Source organism: Xyrauchen texanus, chromosome 22 (genome assembly GCF_025860055.1).
Source record: "Xyrauchen texanus isolate HMW12.3.18 chromosome 22, RBS_HiC_50CHRs, whole genome shotgun sequence".
Lineage (NCBI taxonomy): Eukaryota > Metazoa > Chordata > Actinopteri > Cypriniformes > Catostomidae > Xyrauchen > Xyrauchen texanus.
Window position 1 is genome coordinate 7,967,104 of NC_068297.1, and position 15,338 is coordinate 7,982,441.

A 15,338-nucleotide genomic window follows, 5' to 3' on the forward strand; every position below is an offset into this window, starting at 1 on the left:
CTCAACAGATTAAACAGAGTTTCAAGGGCCTGGAATTGAATTTACAGCTTGAGAGTGTGTTAGCATTGAGAGCAAGATTCGATATAAATAAGACGACATACAGTGGCCCCAAAAAGTATTTAGACACTTTTGGACACTTACGTCACAATTAGAAATGTTTAAGAAAAAGGGCAATTTTTCCTCAATGATAACTTTACAATTGTCTGAGCTATTTTAACATCTTTTTAGTAGATATTTGATGTCAGTTTCCCCTGAAGTTCACACAGGTGTCCTTGCAGAGTCACAACAGGTTTAATACTTCATATTAACTATGGATATGCTCCACTAACATCTGACAACCAGATAGTGCTGAAATCATTTTTGTCTTAATTTTGAAAAATATTGGCTGTAACAAATGTAACAAAATAATTTGTGTGTAATGTTGTGCTTAAAATGCATGATTGTAAAATATTTATTTAAAATAATAGCCACTTGGTTTGATATTTTGCTATATAATACAAGAAATTCATACATTTTCTAATTGTGGCTCAAGAGTCAAAATACTTTTTACAGCCACTGTATTTCCATTCAAACCCAATTATCTTACCATAACAGTTGCGTCCGTCTCCTCGGTAACCTGTGGCGCACTGACACGTGAACACCTGGCCCTCGCCCGGCACACACTCTGCAGTTGTGTCACAGTCATGATTTCCAGAGTAACAAGGGTTCACATTTTCTGGTTCTGGGTCTCTAGCTGCAGAAAGATGTGGAGGCAGAGAAATTATAAATAGGAACAAACAAATACCTAAAAATGACCTAGAAAAATAAGCACATTGAAAAACAAAAACTCTGAACACTTTTTTTTTTAAAGCCTGGTTCTGGACCCCCATTACATTTTCACCATTTTTCCCTAATCGCCACATTTCCCTAATTTCTTAAAACAAATCGACTCCCTAGCTCAGGGCCTTCTCAGGGGTATCAGCTTGAGCACGTAAGTGTCTTCTAATGTCTCCAGAGCCCGAGGATTTTTAATTATTTGACATATTGTCCTCCTAGAACAGTTATGGAAAGGAGTATTTCGAATCTCACCGATTTATGCCATTAGTAGTGTGTTTTTGTGTGTTTTTAGTGTAAATTATTAGTCAAGTCATTTTATACTAACTAACATTTGGTTGGAAATTAGCTAACGTTACTTAGCTAGCCTTCACCAACCTGTACTTACACCAGGAAGTCATATATTTTTGGAGGGAAAGAGATTGGGAAAGGCACAAGCCAGATTTTAACTCATCGACCACTGGGTTGCCTACTGTCTACCAGCCATCAATGGGACATTCCTGCTCCAATTACAAACGCTTAAAATATAGGACAAACTGCATCCCATTTGGATTTAATGCCGCCACCACACTAGCCGACTCCAAACAACTTGATTTTGAGGTTGTCTGGAGGGTGTCACACATGCAGACTATTTTGCTGAGATCTCGCTTTCTTCAGTCGGAGGTATGACACACTTGCCGATGCAAAATGGTGAAAGGGTGACAAACATACCGACTCACCGCAACTCTCTCTCTCTCTCTCTGATTCCCTGTCACAACAGGAGTACCACATGAGCATAAACAATAGTAATAGAGTGATTTTGGCCATTTTCAGACTTGTAACTTGCTCGAAACAGGGGCTAAAACAGGTACAATGTTGCATTTTCTTCATGGTTCGGTTCACTTTCACAAGGTTGTATTTTAAAACGGTCCAAAATTATGAAATTATCATTGTGATTGTGGTCATTAGCTGCTTTGCATTATTTTTGCATTGACAAGTACCTCTCTCACGGTCACACTCTCCCTCTCGCATCCGCACACAAACACACATGTACACACATACACACAGAAAGAGAGAAGCCACATTTTATCTGACAAAAAGTTGGTGACGCCGTCCTACCGCCGTGTCTGTTCTGCCGCTATCCAAAAGAGAGAAGCAAGCGTGAAGATCGACCTATATAGCCACCAAAAGCCGATATCTGTGTTTTGATGATGAATTACAGTGAAGAGCTGAACTACAAATTTCCAGGTCCAGGTGGTATTGGACCAACTATTTTGGTGCAGATCCGAGTGTGATTGCCGTGTTCATATATGCCGTTACAAACCAAACCAAGGGAGAAAACGCACCAGGTTCCGAAACAAATGCTGCAAAAGAGCCAGGTGTGAAAAAGCCCTTAGGAAGCAATTCATAGAGTAACTCTACCTTGTGAAAGTGTGTGATTGTATATTTATCCTTTTAAGGCTTGCAGTAGAACAAGTGTCCATATGCAGCTTTTAGTACGTAAAGAAATTACGTACAATAAAAGCAGACTATTGTGTCTCTGCTTTCTGGTGTCATTTTAGGGGAGGAAAAAAAGGCAGGAAAAAAACTTGGAGACACAATCACTAACTATGATATTCAGCTGAGTGTGATGAAAACGTTCAGATCAACTTGATGTCTTGTCAGATCTTCAGTTATAGAAGAAGCTCATTGATCACTTGACGAGAACACAAGACCCCGCCTCAGCGACAGAATGATTTTTTCAAGAAAGCTGGATGTGTTTTTTCAGTTTTTGAAGCCATCAACTCATCAGGGAGTCCCAACGGTCAACTAATTAATGACATCCCGCTGACAGGCGCTAATGCATGCTCTATCTCCCTCCGCCCGCATGATTATGGTGCCGGCTTAATATGAAATGCAATTCTATTCCCCTAAATACCAAACGATTCCATGTTAAACTGGGCAATTGGTAATCTAAGTTGCCTGCATGAGCACCACTGCATATCAAACCACAACACATGCACGGCCCAACAGGCCATATCTCCACTTTGTTTTTAAATTCAACGTCAACACAGCTGGGGATTGCACACTGGATGCATGATTCAATCTTCCCTGTGAGTCACTGCAGCTGTTCCTAAGAGTCTGCATCCTAAGAGGAAGCTTCTCAAATAATTGAGGGAAAACTAACTTCATTACTACAGCCATAACAGCAAGGGGGAATGCCGGGATGTCAGCACCAGACATTATCTTATAATAGTGATGCTATAGAACCACAGATGGCTTTTCAGATATTGAGTAATGGGGGTCTTGTAATAAATGTGCATTCACAGGTGTTAACATATGGAGAGGTGTGAACACAATCTCAAATGGGCCATCATTCCTCAAATGACCTCGGAGGTCAAAGTACTTGACCTGGAAAACACAACACCTTTAAAATAGTTGTAAAACTCAGGGTGGCTACGACACCATTAAAACAGAACACCTAGTATTATCGAACTGAAACTATAAGTGACATTACTGAACTTCTTAGACAAAGACAACAAAACTTAATTGTGCTTCAGTAGAATTTCCCATACAGAATACCATGAGGGACCCATTGTTGGGACCCTTGGGCCATACTGACTACGTTCCTCCATACCAAACGCCTCCTCATTACACATTAAAAACAGCTTGATTTCCTCATCTCAGGCCAGGGACCAATTTGGCCAATTATCAAAGGCAGACAGGAAGACTTTTGTTTGAAATGAGAGAGAATGAGAGAGACAGTCCCCTTTAAAGTGACTCCACAGGGGAGGGTTGAAAGTGTAGCGAAACTAGAGGACAAATGTTGCTAAAGTGGATTTGGAGGGGGTCCCTGGTTGTTTTTAACTTTGGTGCTAATTAAAGGGACAGGGACAGACCGGTGGGGCGGAGACAAAGGAGGTGGATGCACCAGGTGGGAAACTGCTGTCATGACCTGGAGAAGAACTGTCCCCACTTTCTAACACAAACACCTAACATAAGTTTACTGTGTGTTTGTGTGTGTGAGATGAGAGCTTTTGGAGCCATGGCCCATTAAAAGTTTGACAGCTGTGCTAATTACACAGACACAAACATCTGACTTCATCCATAAATCATCCATAAATGTACATTCTGTCATAATTTACTCACCCTCATGGTGTTCCAAAACCATATGAATTTATTTCTTCTGTGGAACACAAATTATATTAGCTTTAATAACCATTCACTTTAATTGCATCTCTTTTACATACAAGTAAACTGAATGGTGATTGAGGCTGTCATTCTCTCTACCATCTCCTTCCGGGTTCCAAAGAAGACAGAAAGTCAGGCAAGTTTGGAACAATAAGAGGGTGAGTGAATGATGACAGGTTTCAAATTTTGAAAAGTGTACTATCCCTTTAAGTGTCACCATTGGCCTAATTACTAAATGCTAGTCTTGGCATGCTGGACAGACAGCAGCAGCTGTGCTTTCCAGCTTCGGCCAGGGTCCATGTGGAAGAAGCATGGATCTTTAGGGAACAGGATTTCCGGGGTGTCCTTCTGTTCCCTAAAACATCACTCCACAACTATTCCTCCGAACTCCGTACTCTAAATCTGTCATGAGGGGATACTGTGTATAAGGACTCTGGAATCTATTGCACTCGCTATAGTTACATATCAACACCTGGTCAAACAGCAAGAACATCTTGAAACGTCTGTTATTATTTACTCATGTTGTTTCAAAATCATATGACTTTCTAATTTGGAACACAACAGGGATAACTGTAATGAATACTCCAGTCCTTCTTGTCAATACATTGGCAGTTGATTGTGACTTACATTAAGGCTTCAAAAAGGAGCCAAAGGTGTCATAAAAGTAGTCCTTTAAAACGTTATTTTAATTTAATTTAAAACTATAGAATTAAGGGGGCCTGGGTATCTCAGCGAGTAAAGACACTGACACGGGTCATGAATTTGAATCCATGTCGTGCTGAGTGACTCCAGCCAGGTCTCCTTGGCAACCAAATTGGTCCAGTTGCCATGGCGGGTAGAGTCACATGGGGTAACCTCCTCGTGGTCACTATAATGTGGTTCTCGCTCTTGGGGAACGTGATGAGTTGTGCACGGATACCGCGGAGAATAACATGAAGCCTCCACACGCGCTATGTCTCAGCGGTAACACGCTCAACAAGCCACGTGATAAAATGTGTGGATTGACGGCCTCAGATGTGGAGGCAACTGAGATTCGTCCTCCGCCACCCGGATTGAGGCGAGTCACTACGCCACCACAAGAATTTAGAGCGCATTGGGAATTCCAAATTGTATAGAATTATGGTTATGCACTGTACGCCTATTTGCGTTTCTGTGACAGCTGAAGGGTATACATCCCCTAATTAAGCCATTGTAAGGGAAAAATGTGTGGTGCAAAGTGTACGGCTTGCATGCGACAATGAACAAGGAGGAAATATAGACATTATTTTGATTTCATTGAGCAAAAAAGGCGTAAAAGTTTCTGTTTTACTCAAGTAAAGTAATTAGTAATGTGATTACTTTTCAGTTACAATTGCATATCAATAATTTGTCATTTTTAATTAGTAAACAGTAACTTACCTGACACTGCACATTTGTAAGTTGCTTTGGTTAAAAACTAGCTTGTGTTGGAAGATATTGCTTTAACCCAAATGAGGCCTGATTCATGTTTATCATGGCGAGAAATTTTGCTAGGTTGCAAGAATTTTATGCAGAGATGTTTTAACATCTCCTATAAACCTTTCTTTCTTGAGTGAACAGCAAGTAAAAGAAAAGTCACATCAGGTTTTAGCGATAGAGTTGTGTGATGCAAAAATTCCTTCAGGAAACTGGATATGCTTCGAACTTATTCTGCCTACGGACTAGATACAATACAGCTGGTGATATGCTCATCCCAGCCCCACTTGTCATCTTAAAAGTCAACATCTACAGCAATAGCAGGAACCAAGAGGCCATTCAAACCAAAATGTGATGTGCTGTAGTCCATTAAAATCTCTCCTGGGCACAAAACTGCATTACAAGGTCATAAATCCAGTGGTTAAAAATGAAACATTTTATTTATACCATGAGGGAATTTGCTGGCTAAAAGGATTTGTTACAAACACAAGGTTTAAGTCTCACACACAAAGCTCCATAAAATACTACAGGCTCACTTCACAGACATAGTTCACTTTAAGTGCAGTTCTCCCCTCCCTCTGCTGTCTAATGCTGGGCCATATTAGAAAGCAGCAGATGGCTCTGGGTGGTTATCTTAGCCCTCGTATGGGCATGATAGAAAGACAGCTGAACTCGAGCCAGTGTAAGTCCTGTGTGAAAGCCAGACTTCTCATTACCACATCCATCAGCATGTTAATAAAGAAACTATTCCAAATATGAGGGTCAGTCTACATGAGGAGGGCATATACTGTATAAGGAGGCATAACAAGAGCTGACTCGGAGAAAAATCGATAACCTAAGAAACCAAAACGACCAACAAAAAGTTCTAAAAACACTATTTGGTCAAATGTTTCACATAAAAAATAATCACTTGCTAAGCAGTTTATTCCAGCTCTAAAATCTGATTGGATGAGCTTTATTTGGATCGCTATAAAACAGACACACCTGTGAACTTTCTCTGATTGTTTCATTTACTCACACTCTTGTTGTTTCAAAACTGTATGACATTTTGTCATCTACTGAACACAAAAGATGTCAAGCAGCATGTAAAACTGGCACCACGCTAGCTGATTTTTCCAATGATTTTCAAGCACAAGGTTAATTAACATAATCACCGGCCAGGCGGAGGGAGACGGAGCACGCATTAGCATCTGTCAGCAGGAAGTCGTTAATCACTTGCAAATCAGGACTTTTAAGCCATTAACCTGCTGAGTTAATGGCTTAAAAAACTGAAAAGCACATCAGACTTGTTTGAAAAAATCATTTTGTCGCAGAGGGTTATGTTGTTATCATCGAGTGACAAATGAGTTTCTTCTTTTACTGAAGAACTGCAGTTGAGGGCTTCAATACTAGGCACTTTAAAACCCCACAGGATTTGATTGGTAGGCTCTAACGTCACATTCAGCAACAACATGAAAAACAGATTATAATTAGGGTGCATTGAGATCAGACTCAACTTCCTGAAAGGAAATATAGTAGACTCTCTTTAGTAGACTCTCTATAGTAGAGACCGTTTTTAGCTGATGTTTTTAATGGTATTTTACTGGGACTCCCTGCTGAGTTAATGGCTTTAAAAACTGAGGCTTGCTTGAAAAAACAAATTCTGTCGCAGAGGTAGGCCATTGTGATCTCGTCAAGTGACCACTGAGCTTCTTCTTTTACTGAAGAACTGACAAGTCGTTAACTTGAGCTGAATGATTTCATCACACTCAACTGCATATCATCACAAACGCTGATTGTGAACCACAGTGATTCTGTCATTTTCTCCTACACTAAATGACTAATGAAATCTGAACGTAATTTATTTACTCAATGAATGCTGCATAAGGACATGCATGCTCTATGGCAAGTCTCGAAGGGATAAATACACAATCACACACTTTCACAAGGTAAAGTTACTCCATGAATCACATCCTAAATTTTACATTTGTTTATGGTCACATGGTACTCCTGCTGTTATTAAGGCGAGATCCATGTGACGGGGAATCAGAGTGAGAGTGGCGCTCAGTCAGTATGTTGGTCAACCATCCACCATTCGTATAGGCAAGTATGTCGTACCTCTGACCGAGTTTGAGATCTCAGTAAAATGGGGTTTCATAACAAAGTTTGGGAGGAGTATGTTCATTTAATCTGACCAATCACATCACCAGAGTAAGCGTATATAAACAGCTGCCTACATCCATGCTGCTGTTATTCGAGCTCGGGTCAAGTCTCGAGCCCTCCTCCAGGGACAGCGAGCCAAACATATTTACACTATCCTCACGGCAGGATTACATTAACTTGCAAACTATTGAAACGTACATCTGTACATGTGACACCCTCGGCCAAAATTGAGTTGTTTGGAATCAGCTAGTATGGCGCCAACTTTAGTCTCCATTCATTTTCATTCCATCTTTTTCCCATACAATGAAAGTTAATGGTGACTGTGGTAAAAGGTGTTTTTCAGCTTTTAATTTTTTGTATAACTACTACTTTAAAGTTGCTTGGCAACCATAAACAGCCTTTGGCTGATGAACTTCAGTATAACTCGGTGAAAGTTTATTCTGATTAATACTGTTTACAAATTACACTATATTTTGAACATCTTTGTCATTTGTCACTGTTGTTATAAAAGCAATAAGCAACTCAAGATCCTAATGGACTTCACTATGTTTAAGGAGGGTCCAATTAACATTGTTTTTGACAACTTACCACGTAAATTAAGTGAAATCACTGTAACATAATCTCAAGTGGCTTACTGCTGAATTTTAAACTTCATCCTTAAAATGAAACTTTCATGGAAACCTACCTCCAACAGGGCCAATCTTGTTGGTGATGGCATATCGAAGGATGCGCTCCTCTTTGACAAACATAACAAATATTCGCTCCATTCTCAGTTCCTGTGTCTCGAGTCTGCTACGGGGTCCGTGACTGCAGTCCCTGTATGTGATATTCTGTTTGACCTGGAACGTGAAGGTCTCAGCTCCATTCTCCACTGACACAACAGTAAACTCATGCACTGACGTAGAGGTAATCACTGTGAACACAGAGATGGGATAAGTTCACACCAAGAAACAGAAATCACAAAAAACACCAAACGTTGAACAGAATTTCATTGGTAAACTCTAACATCACGTTCAGCAACAACAGCTTATCTTTATGGTGCATTGAGATCAGACACTGCTTCCTGAAAGGAAATAGAGTGGAAGTAGACTTGATATGACAGGAGCCAGTTTGTAGCTGGTGTTTTTTGGCACAACATCACTTTTAACTCTGGGTTAAGTCAACTTTTTAACTCTGGATTAATATTAAAAGAATGTTCGCACTGCTTTTAACCCTGGGTTATGAAACCCTGCTCTACAGCTGTGAATTACTAGCCCAGGGTAAAGTACGACCAGTGTGAAACATAGAACAAGATGACCCAGGATTATATTTTTAATTTAGGGTTAAAAAAGTTATCTGCCTTTTTTTACTAGCTTAGTAATTGTACTGCCAAAATCCACCATCGGTCAAACTCCAGTTCAAACCCCATGATATGTGATCCATAAACATTACCATTGTGCCCTTGAGCAAGAGCACTTACATAATACAAAGAGTGTCAGCTAAATGACTAGCTTGTTAGATTCCAGCACAACCTATGTTGTGAATATAAAACTGTGTAATGTGGCAACATAAATGTGGCAACATAAACTGAAATGAGATCCGAATCCAGAAACTTAAGTGGGCTGATGATTCAAGGCAGAAATATGGAAAGTTGTGCCTTTCAAGAAAAGAAAAACTCACATGAAGGATAATAGTGGTAGGTGTCCTTAAATGGCTCCATTTGCACTGTGGCACCAGGAGGTATGAAGGGTATGCTGCCCTGTAAATGAGTATCCACACTGAGGTAGTTTTGAGTGTCCAAACCTGTGGCGGTCTGGACGATGCTGAGACGCTGGTTACTGGGATAAAAGGTCACATCGGCACGCCGCGTGAACTCCGCACCTGTGAAAAAAATCTTGCTTTTCAACTAATGTTAAAGGTTGTTAAAGTGCAGTGTTGTAACTTGGTCATTTAACTGCTAACAAACATTTAGCAAAATAAGATCCAGATGCACAAATTAATTAATGTAGTGAAATTGCAGGAGATTTTAAAGGGACAGTCACTCCCCATCATATGTTGTTAATATGACTTATATAACTTTTTTCTTCTTCTATGGAACACAAAAGAAGAAGTTAAGCAGAATGTTAGGGACTGACAGCCTCAGTCACCATTCACTTTCATTGTTTGGCAAAAAAAGATGCAGTGAAAGAGAATGCAGACTGAGGCTGTCAGTCCCTAACATTCTGCCTAAAATCTTCTTTAGTGTTCCATGGAAGAAAGAAAGTAATTCTGGTTTGGAAAAAAATGAGGGTTAGTACATTATGACAGAATTGACATTTTTGGATTAACTATCCCTTTAAGGTCATTTGTCTGCCAACTGATGCTCAACAGAAGTCGAGTGATGCAACAGGACAAAGGAGTAAACCAACATCACGATGGGTTCAACAGAAGAAAATACACCTTCTGGAGTGGCCCAACTGCAAAACTCTGTGCCTGAAATCTCTCGACAGGAGACCATATGTAAAACCAATATACAATGCCATAAAACAGGTAGAAGATGAGCTCATGTAGGCCTCACCGGTGATACTGAAGCCATTAAAGCTATTTGGCAGCTCGAGGGCGAAGAGCCAACCAAAAAGACCTCCAATGGGGGACACGGGCATGAGGGACCAGCCCAGCAGCTCTGGGACCTCACTGATGGCAGTATACGCACGTCCATCACCCACCACGATGTAGGCATGGAGGTCAATGCTGTCAAGCTGAATTAGAGTCCCGCCAACCGATATGGTCCCCCTAACCTTTCCATTCACACGATGAGGGGCACCTGATAGGACAAGATGAAGACAAAGTCATACATGGTACATAAGCTCTGAATGATCTTTCACTAATCTCTGTGGATAGCTGTTTCATACCTAAACTGAAAAAAAAAAAAAAACAAGTCAACTATTTTATTCGTTAACTTAAAGAGATAGTTCAAAATTCTCTCATCATTTACTCACCCTTATCCCATCCAGATGTTTGACTTTCATTCTTCTGAAGAACACAAACAAAGATTTTTATGAGAATATCTCAGCTTTGTTGGTCCATTCAATGCAAGTGAATGATGGCCAGAAATTTTAAGTTTCAAAAAGCATATAAAGGCAGCATAAAAGTAATCCATACAACTCCAGTGGTTAAATCCATCGTCAGAAGCAATATGATAACTGTAGGTGAGAAACAGATCAAATCCCTTTTAATTATAAATTTCCACTTTCACTTCCACATTCTATTTGTTTTTGGCGATTCACAATGATCATGCATGTCACCACCTACTGGGAAGGAAGGAAAATTTATAGAAAAAAGGACTTAAATTGATCTTTATTTCTTCTAAATACATGGTTTTGTCCACTGGAGTTGTATGGATTTATATTATGCTGCCTTAATGTGCTTTTAGGACCTTCAAAGTTCTGGCCATCATTTAATTGCAATGTATGGATCTACAGAGCTGAGATATTTTTCAAAAAACTTGGTTTGTGTTTAGCAGGAGAAAAAAAAAATCACACATCTGGGGTAGCATGAGGATGAGTAAATGATTAGAGAATTAGCATTTTTTTGGGTGAAGTCCCTTTCAGGGGAACCTGCAGTCTGGAGTCTCATGAGACCTATGTCTTAAAAGTCTTTATTCTCATGGGGAAGTACAATCTTTTATTACTACATTATTATTACTTTTTTCAAAAGTACCCCACTAGGGGTTAAACTTTAAGGAACAGCTTACCCAACCCAACAATGAAAAATCTGTCATTATTTACATCCACTTGTTCCGTTCAAATCATGTATGTTTTTCTTCCATGGAACACAAAAACAGGTATTTTTAAGAATGTCTGAGCTATTCTTTTCCACGGTTTCTTAAGTCATTATTCCTCCACCATATCTCTCAAATCCATTTATTTTGGACACAACGTTTTTTTATCATTACTGATGTCAACCATGGCATATGAACTCCTTTTATGGTGCTTTTTGGTCCTCTTTTGGAACTTCAAAATAGAAAGTCCAAGTTAGTAAATGATGACATCATTTTTGTTTTTCTCCTTTACAGAAAGTGGAACATTGTGCACCTTTTAAGAAACCAGTTTACTTGTTAATGAGTCTAGTAAACTACAGTTCTTCCAGTTCTGTGTTTCTAAGTGATTCTGTCCCACACAATGAGAAAGGCAAGGCTGTTCTCACTGACACAAATCTGTAGTGGAAGGTTTTCCCTCTCCAAAACCTCCTTGCACCACCTACCTCTCGGAGCACACAAAGCTCCTACTGTACACATGAATATCTGACAGCTGAGGAAGCTCTCCACAGAATATTTTCTTTCAGACACAAATATCTGTCATTCAGCACAACCCAGACGTGTCACTTTGAAAGAAGGCTCAAGTTTTCTTTCACACATAGGCTTAGAGTGGATCTTCACAGGCAGATTAGAGTCAAATAAGGTCAATGTGATGTCACTGACTTCAGAAGATTGTGTTCCTCAAGCCACATGATGGCCATTGAATGATTTACCAGGGGAATGCCTGACAAGTTTAACAAGACTATGGGAGGAAATTCAGTAAGAATGAATTGCGCCTGCAAAGACATCATTGTTTATTTGGACGCACTCTCTACACTGTTTTTGCACCCAATTCAGTAAAGAATTAAGCAATTATGCAAGTAACAGTGTAAAATTTTGCATGTGCAAAACTTTAGTGCAATTCCAGATCTTACCGGTCAGTTCTGGTGCAAGGTTGTTAGGATGCAGAGGACTTTAGCAATCTGGCATATTTTACTAGTGTAACCCGTTCTGTTTGCCCCGCTCCAAGCAGGATTTGATCCAGCGTTAGCCGGCATGGGAGGCAGGCGTGCTAACGAGGAGGCTAAAGGCTACAACCTCTATTGTCAGTCGCTAGTGCACCTCTTGAGGCCAGGGGAGTGAGGTTTACACATACCGCACAGCTATCATGTACCAGCTGGCTCCCATTACAGTAGGACTGTACAGTATCACTCGACCACTGCAATCCAGGCACATGATTCAGTTCTTTAAAATGCTGAAACTGCGCTCGACTACACCATGCATTTGGCTGTATGCCCGGTTATAACACTCTTAATCTAATGAATTCCTGCTCCCATGATCAGTAGAAAATTCACACAAACATTTCCATTTAAAGTAGCACATGAGTCTGAGCTCCACCCCGACAGGCCTTCAGAATTTCCGCAGAATCCCTCAACACTGCAGTGAATAGGCATCCAAAGTCAGATTGCCAGATTCATCAGTCAATCAGATTGATTTATTTGTTCTTGGTGGGTGTGGTCTTTAGGATATGTACCAGTCTAGGCCTTCTAGCTGGCCTTGAGTAACGCAATCACACTCTAAGAGATGTATGTAAATTGAAAGCGCTGAGCGTGAGATCTTGCTGACGAGACAGCTGTCATCACTGCCTCATCACCATTGTGAAAGAGATCCTTCTGTATTTAAACACCTGAGATGTTCTGCATGATCGAGCAATTGATTAATTAAACAGGAAAGGAGGACTGATTTTCACTTCAAGCTAATTGGTAAGTGCTTTTGCATTGTTATAGCAATGTCAGTTTTCTAAGTGTAAATTAGGCTGCTTCAGCATTCAGTGTCCGATAAAGTTTTGAAAAGTAACCGTATACCCTGACGAAACAAAACTTATTGCAAGAAAATTTGAAATCGCAAATATTATTAGAGAGCTTTTTCTTGGTATTAGACCTCCTTGATTCTGGCTTTTGTGTGTGGACGTGTTTTTAAAATGTTAATTGCTATTATTAGTTGACTACCACGTAATGCATGGCATACAGTGTCTTATTCATTGTGAAAGTGCGTTTTCTTATTGGCATGAATAGCACTGAAGGCCTAGAATTCAAATGCATGGGGCTTGGCTGCTATACGCAAATGTTGCAGTCAGTTAAAAACAAGGTTCGGGCTGAGAGACTTGGCTACATTAGTGGTGCTAATCTGACAGGAAATAACTGCACAGCATTAGCATACCTAACCAATACAAAGTGTGTGCCAAATCGAGTGCTTATCATAAAATTCCTTCACATTAAAAAAAAAAAATCAACTTTTTGCCTAAAAATAGTGTTGGGAGAAAAAAGTTGGTAATGCATTCCCAGAGATGCATTCCCAAAGGTCATATACATTCAGAACAAGGTAATGTTATATATGGCTATTACAACGTCTCTATATACAACACTCCTGTCCCAGTCTTACCATTTGGCAGGCAGTGGTGTCCATTGCCATAGAATCCAGAGTTACAGTGACAGCAGAAGCCAGTGGAATAGTCCATGCAGCGTGCGTTCTGACTGCACTGTTGTTGAAAGCGTTCACAGGTTTCTTTATTATCAGTGGAGTATTGGATCACTGGATAAAAGAGACAATACAGTGAAAGATATATAGACCTTTTGACCAATAACATTTTTCTTTGACTTTTCCAGTCATTTTTGATTACTGGATGAGGGTTTTAAAAAATATATTTTATAGCATCAAGTAACAAATAGCACATTGTAAGGCCAGATATTGCCAAGCCTAATTATCTGGCAATAATTGGCCAAGAACCATGCCTGCTAGTCCCAGTTCTACCAATATCTACCAAAGTCTACTACTAGCCTTGTCTACAGATTGTATACATTTTCAGTTTTCAAGTGTCTTTAGTGAATATTAAGTTAACATTTTATAAAATGGTGGGGTGGTGGTTAGTGAACAAGACACATGATTTAGAGCTGAAAGGGGTGCAAATGGTCAGTGAATTTGCCTCCCAGTGCACATTTTTGTTAACATTACATTGTGTGATATCGAATAATAGGCATATATATACATTGGTTACTGAAAACCCCGTATTGTCTGATCATAATCATTAAACTCTTACCTTCAGAGTCAAAGTTGACTTTCTCCTCAACACTGAACACTTGGCCACCAGAGGTATGGGGTGGGACACCCTTCAGGCGGTTTGGGTACACCTGCAGTATAGCATGCTTCGGTAGTGGCCGCTGGGGTTGAGGCTGAGTCACATCCTCTGGAGGGAGATTATGGGGTTCTGGCTGAGGAAACTCCACTGAACCTGAAACTGATGGCTGGAGAGGAGAATGATCATGGGGGACTGCCTGGTTGAGACCCTGCAGTAAAGAGGAGTCCCGCTCAGGCTCAAGAAAATCTGTAGTGGTGGGATCCTGGAAGTCTGGATCGATGTGGTACTCATCCTCATCTGTTTCTGTATAGTCTTTTTCAGGGAACTCAGGATCCAGAACTTGGGAAGCTATGACTGAAATGGTCTCATGTTGAGCAGGAACAACATTCTGGAAGGAATATCTGTTTCCAATGTGAAAGAGCCAAACTCCAGGCAATCCTGTGTTACCATTCCTGAGGAGAGTTAAATACAAGTACTTATTCAAGTCAAGTGCTGAAATCCATATACAAGTATTCAGATGGATGAAATAACATTTCCCTGAGAGCTATGGTGTTACAAAGGAAAATACATATGCTTGAATACACAATATAAGTACAACCCTAATTCTGAAAAAGTTGGGACAGTTTGTTTTTTAAATATACAGTAATTTGAAATCAGTTGATTGCAATACGCTCTACAAAAGTTGGGACAGTTGAGTGTTTACCACTGTGAAACATCACCATTTTTTCTAATAACATTTATTAAGGATTTGGGCACCAAAGACACAAGTTTGTTAAGGTTAGAAAGTGGAATTCATCCATTATGTAGGTCTTTAGCTGCACAATTGTACGGGGTCTTCGTTGCCGGATAGTGTGCTTAATAATGCGCCACACATTCTCAATTGGAGGCAGGTCAGGACTGCATGCAGGC

At 40.1% G+C, this 15,338-nt stretch overlaps 1 protein-coding gene across 1 annotated transcript in view; it reads right to left on the bottom strand.

Annotated features, from left to right (window-relative positions):
• Positions 1 to 15,338, bottom strand: part of LOC127662569 (nidogen-2-like) — a 50,126-nt gene that overhangs the window by 22,493 nt on the left and 12,295 nt on the right. Inside the window, exons 5-10 of the mRNA XM_052153813.1 lie at positions 14,391 to 14,881; positions 13,736 to 13,885; positions 10,076 to 10,321; positions 9,199 to 9,399; positions 8,225 to 8,452; positions 587 to 733 (exon numbers count right to left, since the gene is read on the bottom strand). Coding sequence (XP_052009773.1) covers positions 587 to 733; positions 8,225 to 8,452; positions 9,199 to 9,399; positions 10,076 to 10,321; positions 13,736 to 13,885; positions 14,391 to 14,881 — 1,463 coding nt within the window. The remainder of the gene's footprint in view (positions 1 to 586; positions 734 to 8,224; positions 8,453 to 9,198; positions 9,400 to 10,075; positions 10,322 to 13,735; positions 13,886 to 14,390; positions 14,882 to 15,338) is intronic.